At 32.0% G+C, this 12,947-nt stretch overlaps 1 protein-coding gene across 1 annotated transcript; it reads left to right on the forward strand.

The window, feature by feature from the left end:
* The first annotated feature begins 4,480 nt into the window (after window positions 1-4,480).
* Window positions 4,481-6,842, forward strand: LOC148600317 (uncharacterized). The gene is made up of 3 exons (XM_088557923.1): window positions 4,481-4,891; window positions 5,692-5,790; window positions 6,395-6,842. The coding sequence occupies exons 1-3, from the start codon at window positions 4,585-4,587 to the stop codon at window positions 6,775-6,777; spliced, it is 789 nt and encodes a 262-aa protein (XP_088414049.1). The 5' UTR covers window positions 4,481-4,584; the 3' UTR covers window positions 6,778-6,842.
* Window positions 6,843-12,947: the final 6,105 nt, after the last annotated feature.

Genomic DNA, 12,947 nt, shown 5'->3' on the forward strand with positions numbered 1-12,947 from the left:
TTGCAGCGTGAATGTACCGGCGATATGATTAATAAGCATTTGCATGCTATAGTGTCATAATTGGTAAATGAGTGGTCATATCAGCATAAAGAATAATTTGTAAAAATGCAATCAGTTCTCATTGTTTTAGAAGAAACTGCGTATTTTTCAACTTAGGGCTAATTTGGTAAGAGACGATGTAAGAGGCAATTCCTTTTACCCTTGATTCAGGAGTCGGTTCCGCAGACACTTATGAAATCAAAGTAGTTAGTACTTGTTCTAGCATAGAGAATCAATAGTGAAGTATAAACACCCTATGCATGAGATGACGGTATATTGCTGCACTGGTAAGGAAAATTTATTTGAAAATTAATTTCAAAGTCAAAGTCGTCTCTTAGTGCTGATATGACGATGATAGAAACGAAGTACACGGCAGTTCGTTTATAAAAGATTTGTCATTGTCAGTTTCTTTTTAACAAGTATCGATTTATTTTAAAACTACAATTTTGTTTTAATTCGTTTTGGTGTTATTCATAGGAAGATAATAACCTCAGAATTTTCTACAAACCAAAGAAAATCGCGGAGAAGTACGAGAGGAACATAGACCATGCTGTAACATATCATAAATGAATAATTTAATGGACTAATTCACAAAATCTTAATGTGAATAAAAAATCATATGTTCTACTGATGAATCATAGAAAATTGGCAATATTTACAGTTTTAGTGGAATTTTATGCACGAACAAATATGAAATATGTTTCTCGACATCGCAAAAAAACTAACAAGTGGTTGAGTGCCTGGCTCCAGTGCCACGATAAGTAGAACAATATTAAAGTCTAAGAATATTCTTAACTTCCATGGTAACGCTAAGTATTGGAAACTGATGAAAAACTGAATTTTCTCAGACTTAAATGCAAAAAGTACCACACACACACACATATTATAAGTATTTGACAGGTTCTGAGGTCTGGTTTGTATATATATGTAAGACACGGAAGTGCGATGTGGAAGCCGATGGTCAACGCTGAAGTACGTTGAATGTCTAGTTCGCAAATACGCGGCAGTGCGTTGGTATACCCCATTCAACGTCGTCACGAAATTTTACGTGCAAAAACGCGTACAATGTTATAGAGAAAACTAACAACTTGAAATAAGAGTCATGAAGGTAGCCAGTATACTATCACCTGTATAAACAAACACAGCATGCATCATTACTAGTTTAGAGTGTTAACAATACATTTAATGTATTTAATGCAGTATCAAAACTTAAAAGATGCATTACGATACTCGAGGTCATTCGAGAAACATAAACTGTAGCTATGGGTTACAAAAGATAGCGGATACTGAAAGTCGTATTTCATGCATCTTGAAAACTATTTAAATTAAGATTAAAAGATTTACCGTGACAACTTTGTTACATGTATAGTTGTATTAAAATCGGAAAAACAATGTTGCTTTTTCATCAATTTGATATCGTGGATTTTTACCTTTAGAAAAATTAAGACATGCTTTCACAACGAATCATGGAGTGTATTCTATAGTTGAAAGACGAAATAGAAACTGCAATATACGAGTTGAAAGAGAGTATTAGAATGTCGAAGACACAACTTAAATTCCGGTGGACCAGACTAGCACGTTTCTCTTCATATTACGTACAATCCGTTAATCCATCAAATCTAGACCTCTGTAGCATCAATCATTCTTTGATAACCTTAGCAGCAGTGTATATGATGACACACATGGGGAAAAAAAGCTCCGTCTTATACTACATTACATTTACATTCGTATTTTCAAATTCTATAGGTGCTGTTGATCAGTTTTATATGTAGTACACGTAGTTAATACGCTAATACAGAAGTCTTAAAGCTATACACAACCATTTTATAGCTAAGCTAGTCAAGAAATATTTTCATACTAAAGAGTACTCGCCCTTTTAAGAGACTGCCAGTTTTATTGAATTTTCAACTGGGTGTAGGAAAAAAATGGAGAAAAAAATATCATTTTTTTAAATAATTTCCTCGATAGTTGGAAGTATGAAAGACATGAAAGCAGTTTTTTTCCGATTGCATGAAGACTTATATCAGATCGGTAGAATTTCAAGATAATCGTATATTTACGGTATCAACGGAAACAATCTACATGATAGTCATGATTTCAGCAAGATACAAATAAAGAAAAAAAAACAAACCCGCATCTCCTCGTAGTGGCCAATGCATTTCTGCGTTGCTATTGGCGGTCAACAATCATGTCTAACCATAAAACTTCTGTAGTAATGACTTTAATCTTGTAGCAACATAACCCTGTTCCAGAAACCTATTTGTTAGAGTTCTAGCTCGATACAAAAAGTCTGCGTAGTTTCGGCAAGCTCTTGCAAAACGCATGAGTTCTGATATGAACAATCCATACAGATCTTCACACATTTCCTAAATGTATCAGGGCATCACATGTTTCTTATAGGTATCAGGGCATCACACATTTCCTATAGGTATCAGTGCATCACACATTTCCTATAGGTATCAGAGCATCACACATTGCCTATAGGTATCAGTGCATCACACATTTCCTATAGGTATCAGTGCATCACACAATTCCTATAGGTGTCAGGATATCACACATTTCCTATAGGTATTGGAGAATCACACATTTCCTATAGGTATCAGGACATCACACATTTCCTATAGGTATCAGGACATCACACATTTCCTATAGGTATCAGTGCATCACACAATTCCTATAGGTGTCAGGGCATCACACATTTTGTATAGGTTTCAGGGCATCACACGTTTCCTATAGGTATCAGTGCATCACACATTGCCTATAGGTATCAGGGCATCACACATTTCCTATAAGTATCAGTGCATCACACAATTCCTATAGGTGTCAGGGCATCACACATTTCGTATAGGTATCAGGGCATCACACATTTCCTATAGGTATCAGTGCATCACACTTTTTCTATAGGTATCAGTGCATCACACTTTTCCTATAGGTATTAGGGCATCACACATTTCCTATAGGTATCAGGGCATCACGCATTTCCTATAGGTATCAGTGCATTACATATTGCCTATAGGTATCAGAGTAATAATGCCAATATTGTAATTCTGTACCGACACGTCGACCAAAGGGATGGAACTCTTCAAAATAAAACTTAATGATTGCACCACTTATCCTAATCTATAACTGTTTGTTATCTAAAACAACATTGAAACTGAAAATTTGATTTGTTGAAACTAAACAATCTAGAAAAATATAATTAATGAAACCAGAGAAACAAAAAGTAAAAAAATAAAGAAAAAATTGTACATGTCATGTAATATTGCAGACAGACAAACACAGTAGTATTCTCTGCATAACCAATAAACAGAGAGTTGGTTAGTAGAGATGAACGTATCAGACTAAACATTTGTATTATAGATAATTTTGTCTTTATAACTACCGCAATAAAATTTGCTGAACGTTTTTTTTACCTTATAGTCTTTAACGATTATTTTTTCTAATTGGTTCATGAACCGCAATGAAATTTTAACATTGTTTTTGTTTTTGTTTAAGTCATTAAAGTATAATTCCATGTCAGAATCAGGCAGTGCATGAAACATGGTATTAAGTACCAGCCTTTACAAAAATCGGAAAGAGGGTAATTCATTAATGTAAAAAACTCACAAAATACACTTTTATTCCTTATTCGGCAACACTTTCAGTCTAGTGTTTTAGTTTTTCATTTGGCTGTTGCACTTTGTAGACAAATATTACATAGATTGTGTTTGATTTTTGGACTTTTTGTTATTTATTGTTCTTGGTTTTGTTTGATTTCATTGGTTTAACTGGGAGATGAATGTATAGTTTTCTAAAGAATACAGATCTGAATACAGAAATAATTATCGCTACATAAAATACAGCATATGCAGACTGAAAAAAAGGTGTCGTTTGTTCGATGGTTTTATCTACACCATGAACCACCTCTGCATAGATTCCGAATTTTATATGGCCTGGTACTTTTCACTTAGAATAACTATTTGTACCATCGGAATCAAGGGATAAAATAGGTTTTCCGTATCATTGAGGTAAGGTGAATTATAATATCATAACGATACACCCATAGGAACATTTCAAGACCAGGTTACTCTTCAATGCTCTGATCATAATATTGATACGTAATTTGTTTTCAAGCACATCCTATGATGCATAAATTAAATATGGTCATTCCATATGGAGAAAACTTCTTTCCAATGAAATCCCATTTTCAGGTTGATGGGTTTGTGACATGCATGAGTACGATTTCTAGTATGCCTGATTCTTAAAATAACGTGTACTTAAAAAATATGTATTTTATCTTTTGGCTCTTGTATTTCAAATATTAAAATCAATTATCAATATTTCACCGAGTGCCTATCATTTTCTTGTTCTCTATGTTATTTTCCGGGACATGTCACGGTGTATTGGACACGATTGTTTTCTATGTACATTTGATTGACAATTTATGTCCATATGTCGGTATATAAAGGCTGGGTCTATTTGTAATGATTAGTATAAAACACATACCGTCGGAGTGAACACGTGGAGTGAACTTATCGAATATACAAAGTCTTGGATTATAACACAATGAGTTTCCGATCTTTAAAAGACGATAGAGAGCACGAAACGGAAAATGTTAAACTCCACAGAAAAGCTGGAAAGAAGCGATCTAATTCAGCTCCTACCATCGGTTCAGATAAAAAGGTAGATGCTACCGACGGCAAAGGAAGGACTGCTTTATACTACGCCGCAAAGTACGGTGAAACTGAAATTGTCAGACATTTACTGTGCAATGGTGCAGACCCTAATCTTCATGACAAAATGTTGAATTACCCCATTCATGAATCTGTGGATAGTGGACATATTGATGTTACGGAACTGTTACTACGAAAAGGTAAAATGTCATTCTTTTAAATAAAACTGCAGTTATTGCAACTTTTTAATTATATCTTGAATAGATATCTCAACGATAAAAATGGAAATTTAATTCTTTTATAAATGAAAGTTATTTCTTAAAAAAATATATAAATCTTCAAATATCAACAGAAAATTAATAATGAGTGGAATAATAATTATGACAATAGTGCTACAAAAATAAGTGGAGTATTAGCTTAGTCCTTAAAAGCAAGCTATGACAGACCAAACGATTTTAATTGTACACTTAGAAAGGGGAATAGGTATCTAATCAATAAAAAATGCAAAGTAGATTTTAAGTACTTCTCTGTTTAAGACTCAGGCAAATTGTGCATAAGGTATGGCACATGAAGAAAAGAAATACGTAGATGTATCGTATTATCCAAGTATTGTTTACCTTATAACCCTCAGAAAGAACAATAAAAGTGTTTGTAAAGTTTGCTCTCTTAAGATATTGATTCGTCAAGTTAAGTTATAATGCACTGTGAAAAAAATGGCGGGAAAAATTGTCCCGAACTTTTTCTTTTATAAGCAATCAAAAAAGATCTATATCACAGAGGTTTCAGGATAAATTCAAATAGATTTCCGATTGTTTTCAGGATTTACTGAAAATATTTTAAGGCAAAAATGATTAAATCAGAAAAATGTGCCACCCATTGGCTGATTTTTACACAGAATGGTATTTAAACACTGTTTTGAAAATTGAAAGAAGCCTTCAAAAGTCATTAATTTATTAACACTTGATGTGTGTTATTGTATTAAATTCTTTTTTCTTTTTAGGATGCAACATCAACTGTACAAATATTTTTGGACAGACGCCTTTGATGAGAGCTGCATTATTTGGAGATCTTGAAACAGTCAAAACATTAGTTAAAGCAGGTAAATAAAAATTTGTTTAAAATTTTATTTTTTAAAGGTAGAAATGGCTGTAAAGAGGTGAAACCCGTATTAATCAACATATGCAATGTTTATACCTTCTACTTATTTTGATTCGTGACAGGTATCGGCGAGTTTCACTCAAGGGGCTGCATTATTCTTGCTAGACTATTACTCGGATGCCGCTGGTGGAGCAGTACATGCTTAGCCTTCCATAGCACCTGATATTACTCCCATTTTTTTTGCTGAAGTTCAAATTATTATTGCTTCGGTATTTTATATTATGTCTTGTTTCCCTTATCTTCACTGTTTTAATGTACAATTTATTTTATTTGGTTTGCTAGCACATGTAGTTCGTATTGTTTCGTATGTTCACATGTAGACCTTATTGTTGAATTTTTAGGAATTGAATGATCAGTATTTTTATGCCGATATTTCGTATACAAGAATTCTTTAATGTTATGATGTGCCTAAACCGACGGCTTTACAAGAGGAGGGATACACACGAACTTGAATTTACGAACGTGTTTAATTTAACAATCTATGTTTTTAAATTTCCTTTAATATGCATAAATAGCACTTACTATATATTGCTTTTTTTAAATAGGTGCAAACATGGATGCTACGGAATGCACGGGGAAGACGGCTTTGTTAATAGGGTGCCGAGAGAATAACACCACAGTTTGCAAATATCTGATATCAAACGGATGTGACGTCAACACTGTCGATCAACTTGGACATAGTGCCCTGTATTTCGCCGCACACAACTCGAATCCATCAGTGACACTATGCCAGAAACTTTTTCGTCATGGATATACTGCAAAACATGATTCCGATTGGTTGTCAGATGATGTGCATCACAAATTATCGCAAACTGGAATAATTTCCCGAGTCTTCATTAAACTTGGTTTTACAAAACCAAAGTTAGACTTTCCCACAGACAACCTCTCGGATGACTATTTGGACACAGATTTATCGAGACAAATGTGACATTATTATGTTACGAATTATTTCATCTGAATATTTATTTATTAAAGAATAAATGCTGCGTACAAGGTTAACTGTCTGCTATCTCTAGTCGAAAAATGTACAAGTGATGACTGATTATATATCGCTTAAAGATTACTATAACCATATTCTACAAATAGAGTAGATCCTTAATACAATGGATCACACTATCACAGATTCTATAAATTTTGATTTCACTACATTTCCTTCTAACTCTTCGTTTGTCTAAACAATAAAAGAAGAAAAATGATATAAGAAAAACACAAGAAAGTGTCTTAAGATGCCATTCCAGTGTAATTTGCTGTTTAAGTGGAGTTTTACGATATCTTGTTTTACAAGCATTTCCTATTCATTACTTCACAATTTACAAATAGACTAATTACATTTAACATAAAAGATATCGTCAAAAAGACCGAAGTGTAAGCAGAGGGATGATTCAAATACGTCATAATCCAAAAACATGGCCTAGACATGAATACAGGAAACAGAGACGATCTACATACACATTGGATTGAATCGAATAAAAAAGATTATAAATAAAAACTGAAAACATCACACACAAAAAAACTAAAGCACTAACAATATTAACTTCCACAAAAACGGAAAAAGTAACAGAAAAAGGAGTGGAAACGAAATGTTCCAATGAGATAACCCAAACAAGCCATTTTTATGTAAGTTTCCCCCTCAATATATCCCCCCCTCAATATATATATGTTAAAGCTATCAAAGAATAAATTACAGTTAATTTGATTGTTATTGTTTATGGGTCTAATTTCACAAAACATACCTTTGTTTGTAACCAATCTAACACAAAATTAATAAAACAAAAATGTAAAAGAAACTAGACATTACATCCTGTACATTGTACAAAACAATCTAAGGCATCCGTCTTGGGGAAAAAAAAAAAAAAAAAAAAACGTTTTTGACAAACTTCGCAAATATTCAAAAGTAGCAAATATTTGAGGTATTTGAAAAAAAGAGAGAGAAAGGAAAAGCCTAGAGCCCACCATTTATTTTGTTTCCTCCATGAACTAAATTATCAAATAACGAACATTTCATTATGAAATTAATCTGAAAAAAATATTTAATCTTTCGAAATACGATGTACATAAATGTATGTGGTTCCCATTTTTAAATATCGTGTTGGTCACATACTTTCAAGGGTTGTTGAATGCATAACTTGTAACTGTTTATTTACACATTAAAGGATTTCGTATAAATATTTTCGTTTGCGTGAAGCTCAGGAAAAGTTTATCAATAGCTATCCATCACAATTGCTCAAATAAAAAACCAACACTCTCCGTAAAATAATTGGCTACTATTTATGTTTACATCTATATATGATTGATTGTAATTAGGACTTTCTATAAATACCTTGTTCGGAGTCATGAAAACAATGTTTTACGTTGGTTATGTATAATATCTTCGATAAGTTCTTACCTGAAGAAAATATGTTAGTAAAAATTTGCCTAGGAATAATACAAATTAAGCTGAAGAAGATAAGATTATAATTAGTGATTCGCGCATTTCGAATTCTCAAGAATGTTTTTTTAATGAAAATTCTTGGATAGGCGTCATAGAATCTGTATCCGACAATAAGAGTGCAATTAAAAGTTGGTCACTGGAGTTAATACGTAACGTTTGTTATGCGTTCTACTACACAAAAGTATGGACAAAATTCCCGCCAGAATTTTAACACTATAACCAGTCAAACAATATTGAATGATATACAGCAGATCCAAGGCAGTAAATACAGTAAGAACTGCTTTAGTCCGTAACAAATGTTCTTGAACAGGTTCTTTGGTTATCTTAATATAACATGAATCACCCCCTGATAGGATTTAAAACCCACACTTAAGGAGGTAGACCTGGGGTAAGGCACATAACCTTTGAAATCAGTGATATGTTTGTATCATATTCAATTTCACCAAAGCCTATAAAGCTTTCATTTGAAACAGAATGATATCATTCCAAGTTACTTTGATGCTTACATGAGATTGATGTAATATGCTGAATACAAACATTCCAATGATTTGTAAGAGTTATGTCCCTTATCCCAGGTCTTCATCCTTAAGAGCAATGCCATAAAACGGGATTTTGTCAACATTATTTTGAAGATTGTCACACTTATGATCCAGGACGCGTTGAACCTAACTTAAATAAGTAAAAAAAATTCTGAAACAATTTCCATTCTGTTTTTAAATACTCAGATATCTGTACAAACAGAACTTCCGGTTTTTCAATGTCTTAGTCTTTTTTATCGTAAACATATTTTTGAATAATCAAACATCCTTTAAACGACTTTGCTTCACATCAAATAAACAACAAGTGTAAAGATATTTTGGAAAACACGAACTACCAAACCTTATACAATGTAATTGCACGGCCATAACTTATGATGTTTATTTTCAACTCGTTTTCGTTTAGAGTTTGGGATAAGAAAACGTATATAGAAACTATAACGTCACCAAATATGCCCACAAATATGTAAGTAACAAAAACAAATTTTGTGGCTTTGATGAGAAATTGGTATTTAATTGTTACGTTTACACCTCAGTCGTACTTATAAATTGCAATTAACAGTTGTGGATATTGTTTATATCTCGATTGTTTATTTATTTACGTATAACAAACATGTTGTTGCGACCAGAAACACACATCGGATACAATTAATCATTGATTGATTATAATTCGAATGAATTTTCTTTTAAATAACCGCTTTTAAAAAATAATTTGATATCATATATAGCCAACCGCTATATAACGATTCTTTTAAAACTCCTTTTAAAATTTTACAGGAAGCAAGAATTACGATATGGCAAAAAGAATTAAGCATTAAAAGAAATAATTTATAGAAGTGTTTGATAACTGATTCTTCACTTTTCTTGAACATAGAAATAGATTTTCTAGGACCTATGCTACTTTAAATGACAACGTCGTTTTAAAATTGATGTACTTGTTAGTGACAGATCCGTACGGAGGGCTCCGATTGTTTGAACTCCCCTTTTGTTACAAAATGTCTAAATGAGCCCATTTGTTTATATTTCGTGATCAGACCTCAACCATTTTAAAATAATTTCTAGATCCACCCCACCGTGTGATGTAGATTACGTCCTCGTTGTTCGTAAAACGGACATAATCAAGACATAAAACAATCTAATATCTTAAGTATAAGTATTTGTAAGAATCAGGCAAAACGGGAAAAAAATCAGAAACATGCGTGCCGGAAACCCATTGATCTGACAATATAATATCACTCAAGGATGATTTCTCTATTTGAAAAGACCACTACACTGGATTTGTTCAGAAAATTTTCTACAGATAAATGAGATTTTTTACAGATCCATCTGCTCTTGAAATGTTTATTTTCAGTGCATTTCGATGAAATTATAACTCAATTTAACAACATGATATGGAAAATATTGTCCTTTTCCATGATTCTGATGGTACAAATGGTTAAATGACATTTTAATAATGGTGGTTTTTATCATACATGTTTCATCCTCTGCCTGATTTTTACAGAGACAGACACTTAATTGGGTCTTATAACATTATGGTACAAAACACTGGTATATTGTCAATGACTATTATTTAGACGACTTATACCCCGAGGGCATTTGTTGTAGGAGTAAATACTTTTATTATTAGTTATACTTATTAGTATGAATATCTACGTGTTTTGAATGATGGCTATAGACATACACAGGCAAAATTATTTCATGTGATTTTCACGTGAATTTCACATGATTTTCACCTGAATTGAGCAAATTAACCAAGTGACAGAGTTCACATGAAATTCGGGTGAATGGAGCCTTCACGTGAAATTCACACGAAATGTTCACATGAAATTCGTGTTTAGTGAATTTCTCATGAAAATCATGTTATTTCATGTGAATTTCACATGAATTTCATGTGAAGCTCGATTAACATGAATTTGACGTAAAAAATATTTGCCTGTGTATCATAATTTTTTGATATCAATTGTTTCTAATTTATCGTCTTGTTCTTTTTACATACATTGATAAAATCTTTGCACACGATTTGTAATAATTAGCGAAACGGTCAACGTCCTTTGGGTTGATAGAATTTAATTGAACTTAATGAACAAAAAATTACAGTATTTATGTCTGTTCGTATCGATAGCAGAACACTGAATAAACAAGGAAACGTTTTTTTTTGTTACTTTAACCTTGAAACTTTCGTTTTACCTATCGAAAATAAATAAATGAAAAAATATAAAATGATAAAAACAAAATAAATAAAAAAAAAAAAGAAAATAATATAAACACAATTCTTTAAGAATTTTTTAAAGGAAAATATTCTCAGGGTTTTACGATCAACGATTTAAACAACACGAATTCATATTGGCTAAGGTAAATCAAGACGCTGACAATACCGGTGCACCTGGTCCATGCTCCAAGAGTTTTTAGGGGTCCGGGTCGCTCATTTAGTTTTGTTTCTTTGTAAGTGTTATTTTGATTATTTCATGCTTTTGTCGTTTGTGTCTATTTTCCCTGTCTAGTTTTTGTCCTTAGATTATATTATTTTAATTACTAACACTGGTTCCTTCCATTTCCCTTTAAAACTCTACCTCTCATGAAATTAAAAATCAATTATTACTCGTCTTTGGAAAAATATATGAAAAAAAAATTCCAAACTTTTTGACATGTAATCAATTTATTTCGAGATCGTTTTCTTCAATTTGATATAAAAATGATAAACAACAACCTATATGAAGTTAGAACCGTACGCATGTGTCCCGGAGGATGTGCATGTGTTATATTATAAAAAAAAAATCCAAACACTTCCTATCGTGCGTGTCACACGTTTATGGAAATGAAAGCTAGTTTATCATGTCTTAAAACTAGATAAAGTATTGACAAAATTTTGTGATTTTGACAAATTTCTTAGTTAAAAGCAAGGTCAAATGGGTGAATCAACGAACGAAGATAAAAGACCCAAAACATATTTAATCCTGGCCGTTTCCATATCCGACAATGTGTAAAAAAATATATAAATATTCCTTTTAAGTACTATTTAAATAAAAAAACAAATTGTTCACACTGATCCAAAATATCTTCCGTATCTAGGAAAAACATTCGGAAAAGCATAAAAATAATATCTTCGAAATTGATTTGGTTTCCTCTACATCATGAAAGCAGCTTTAAAATAGACTGTTACTGTTCATAAAACATTACTTTCAATGCATATAATGTTTTGAATTCACTTGCACTTACTTATTGGATCATAATTGGTGGTGATTGATGTAGGGTCAGAGAAATAGATAGTCTTTCAGATTAAACAATGGGCAATTAACACACATTAAAAGGGCAATTACTATTCTTCAATCATGAAAACAAAGTCAAACATGTGTTTCAGAAAAGAATACATTTATCCGTGTAGGAATTTGCCTACCTACGGGGTTTTTACAAAGACAATTTGGCAACAATGGACTAAGTCTTTTTAAAATTGTAATGGCTTTGTAAATCGATCATGAAAATTTAATATGTTAGATCAGTTTTCAATTATCTGCAAAATAATGCAAACAATTTTCAAGGGGATTTTATTTAGGAAATACAAAGATGAAATATATATACACGGAATAGACGAAGACAACAATTTTCTTAGTTTGTGTTTAGATATTTTTGTTTGTTTTTTTTGTGTTTGTTTTTGCATCGAATATATTAGAAATAGATATAATAAATTATCCAAATTAATATGAAATTTCAATCTTACAGTTGAAACAATATTGTTTTGTTATATTTCGTATCTTACAGAAAAAACACCCAAACTTAAAGCTTATCGTATTTAAGTACAGCTATTAGTACGATTCAGGCAGGAGGTGATTTATCTATGTTTCAGAATTTCTTTATTCTTTTATATTGTGAACAGCCAATTTTTTTTCAAGAATTTTGTTTGACTTGAACATGAAAAATAAGCAAATACATAGTTTTTTTTTTCTCCAGTTGAAGCAATCTTCTGATGATATATAAAATTGACTTGCAAAGTTACTGGTGCCGCTGCTGGAGTAAGTCATGTTATCCACCCGAATCACATGACGTTACTCTCGTTTTTGTTGGAGTTACTAGTGGTTAAGTTTCTTGTTACCTTTTCTAAGTAATCAGATTTATATGTATTTGTATTTTCATTCT

Source organism: Perna viridis, chromosome 13 (assembly GCF_037379345.1).
Source record: "Perna viridis isolate PV_CMFRI_1.1 ecotype Kerala chromosome 13, ASM3737934v1, whole genome shotgun sequence".
NCBI classification, from domain to species: Eukaryota; Metazoa; Mollusca; class Bivalvia; order Mytilida; family Mytilidae; genus Perna; species Perna viridis.

Bases quoted from the DNA above. Each gene is read 5' to 3' on its own strand.
- LOC148600317 (XM_088557923.1), top strand. From the start codon at position 4,585: ATGAGTTTCCGATCTTTAAAAGACGATAGAGAGCACGAAACGGAAAAT. The intron at 4,892-5,691 runs GTAAAATGTCAT...TTTTCTTTTTAG, and splicing joins GGAACTGTTACTACGAAAAG to GATGCAACATCAACTGTACA. The intron at 5,791-6,394 runs GTAAATAAAAAT...TTTTTTAAATAG, and splicing joins CAAAACATTAGTTAAAGCAG to GTGCAAACATGGATGCTACG.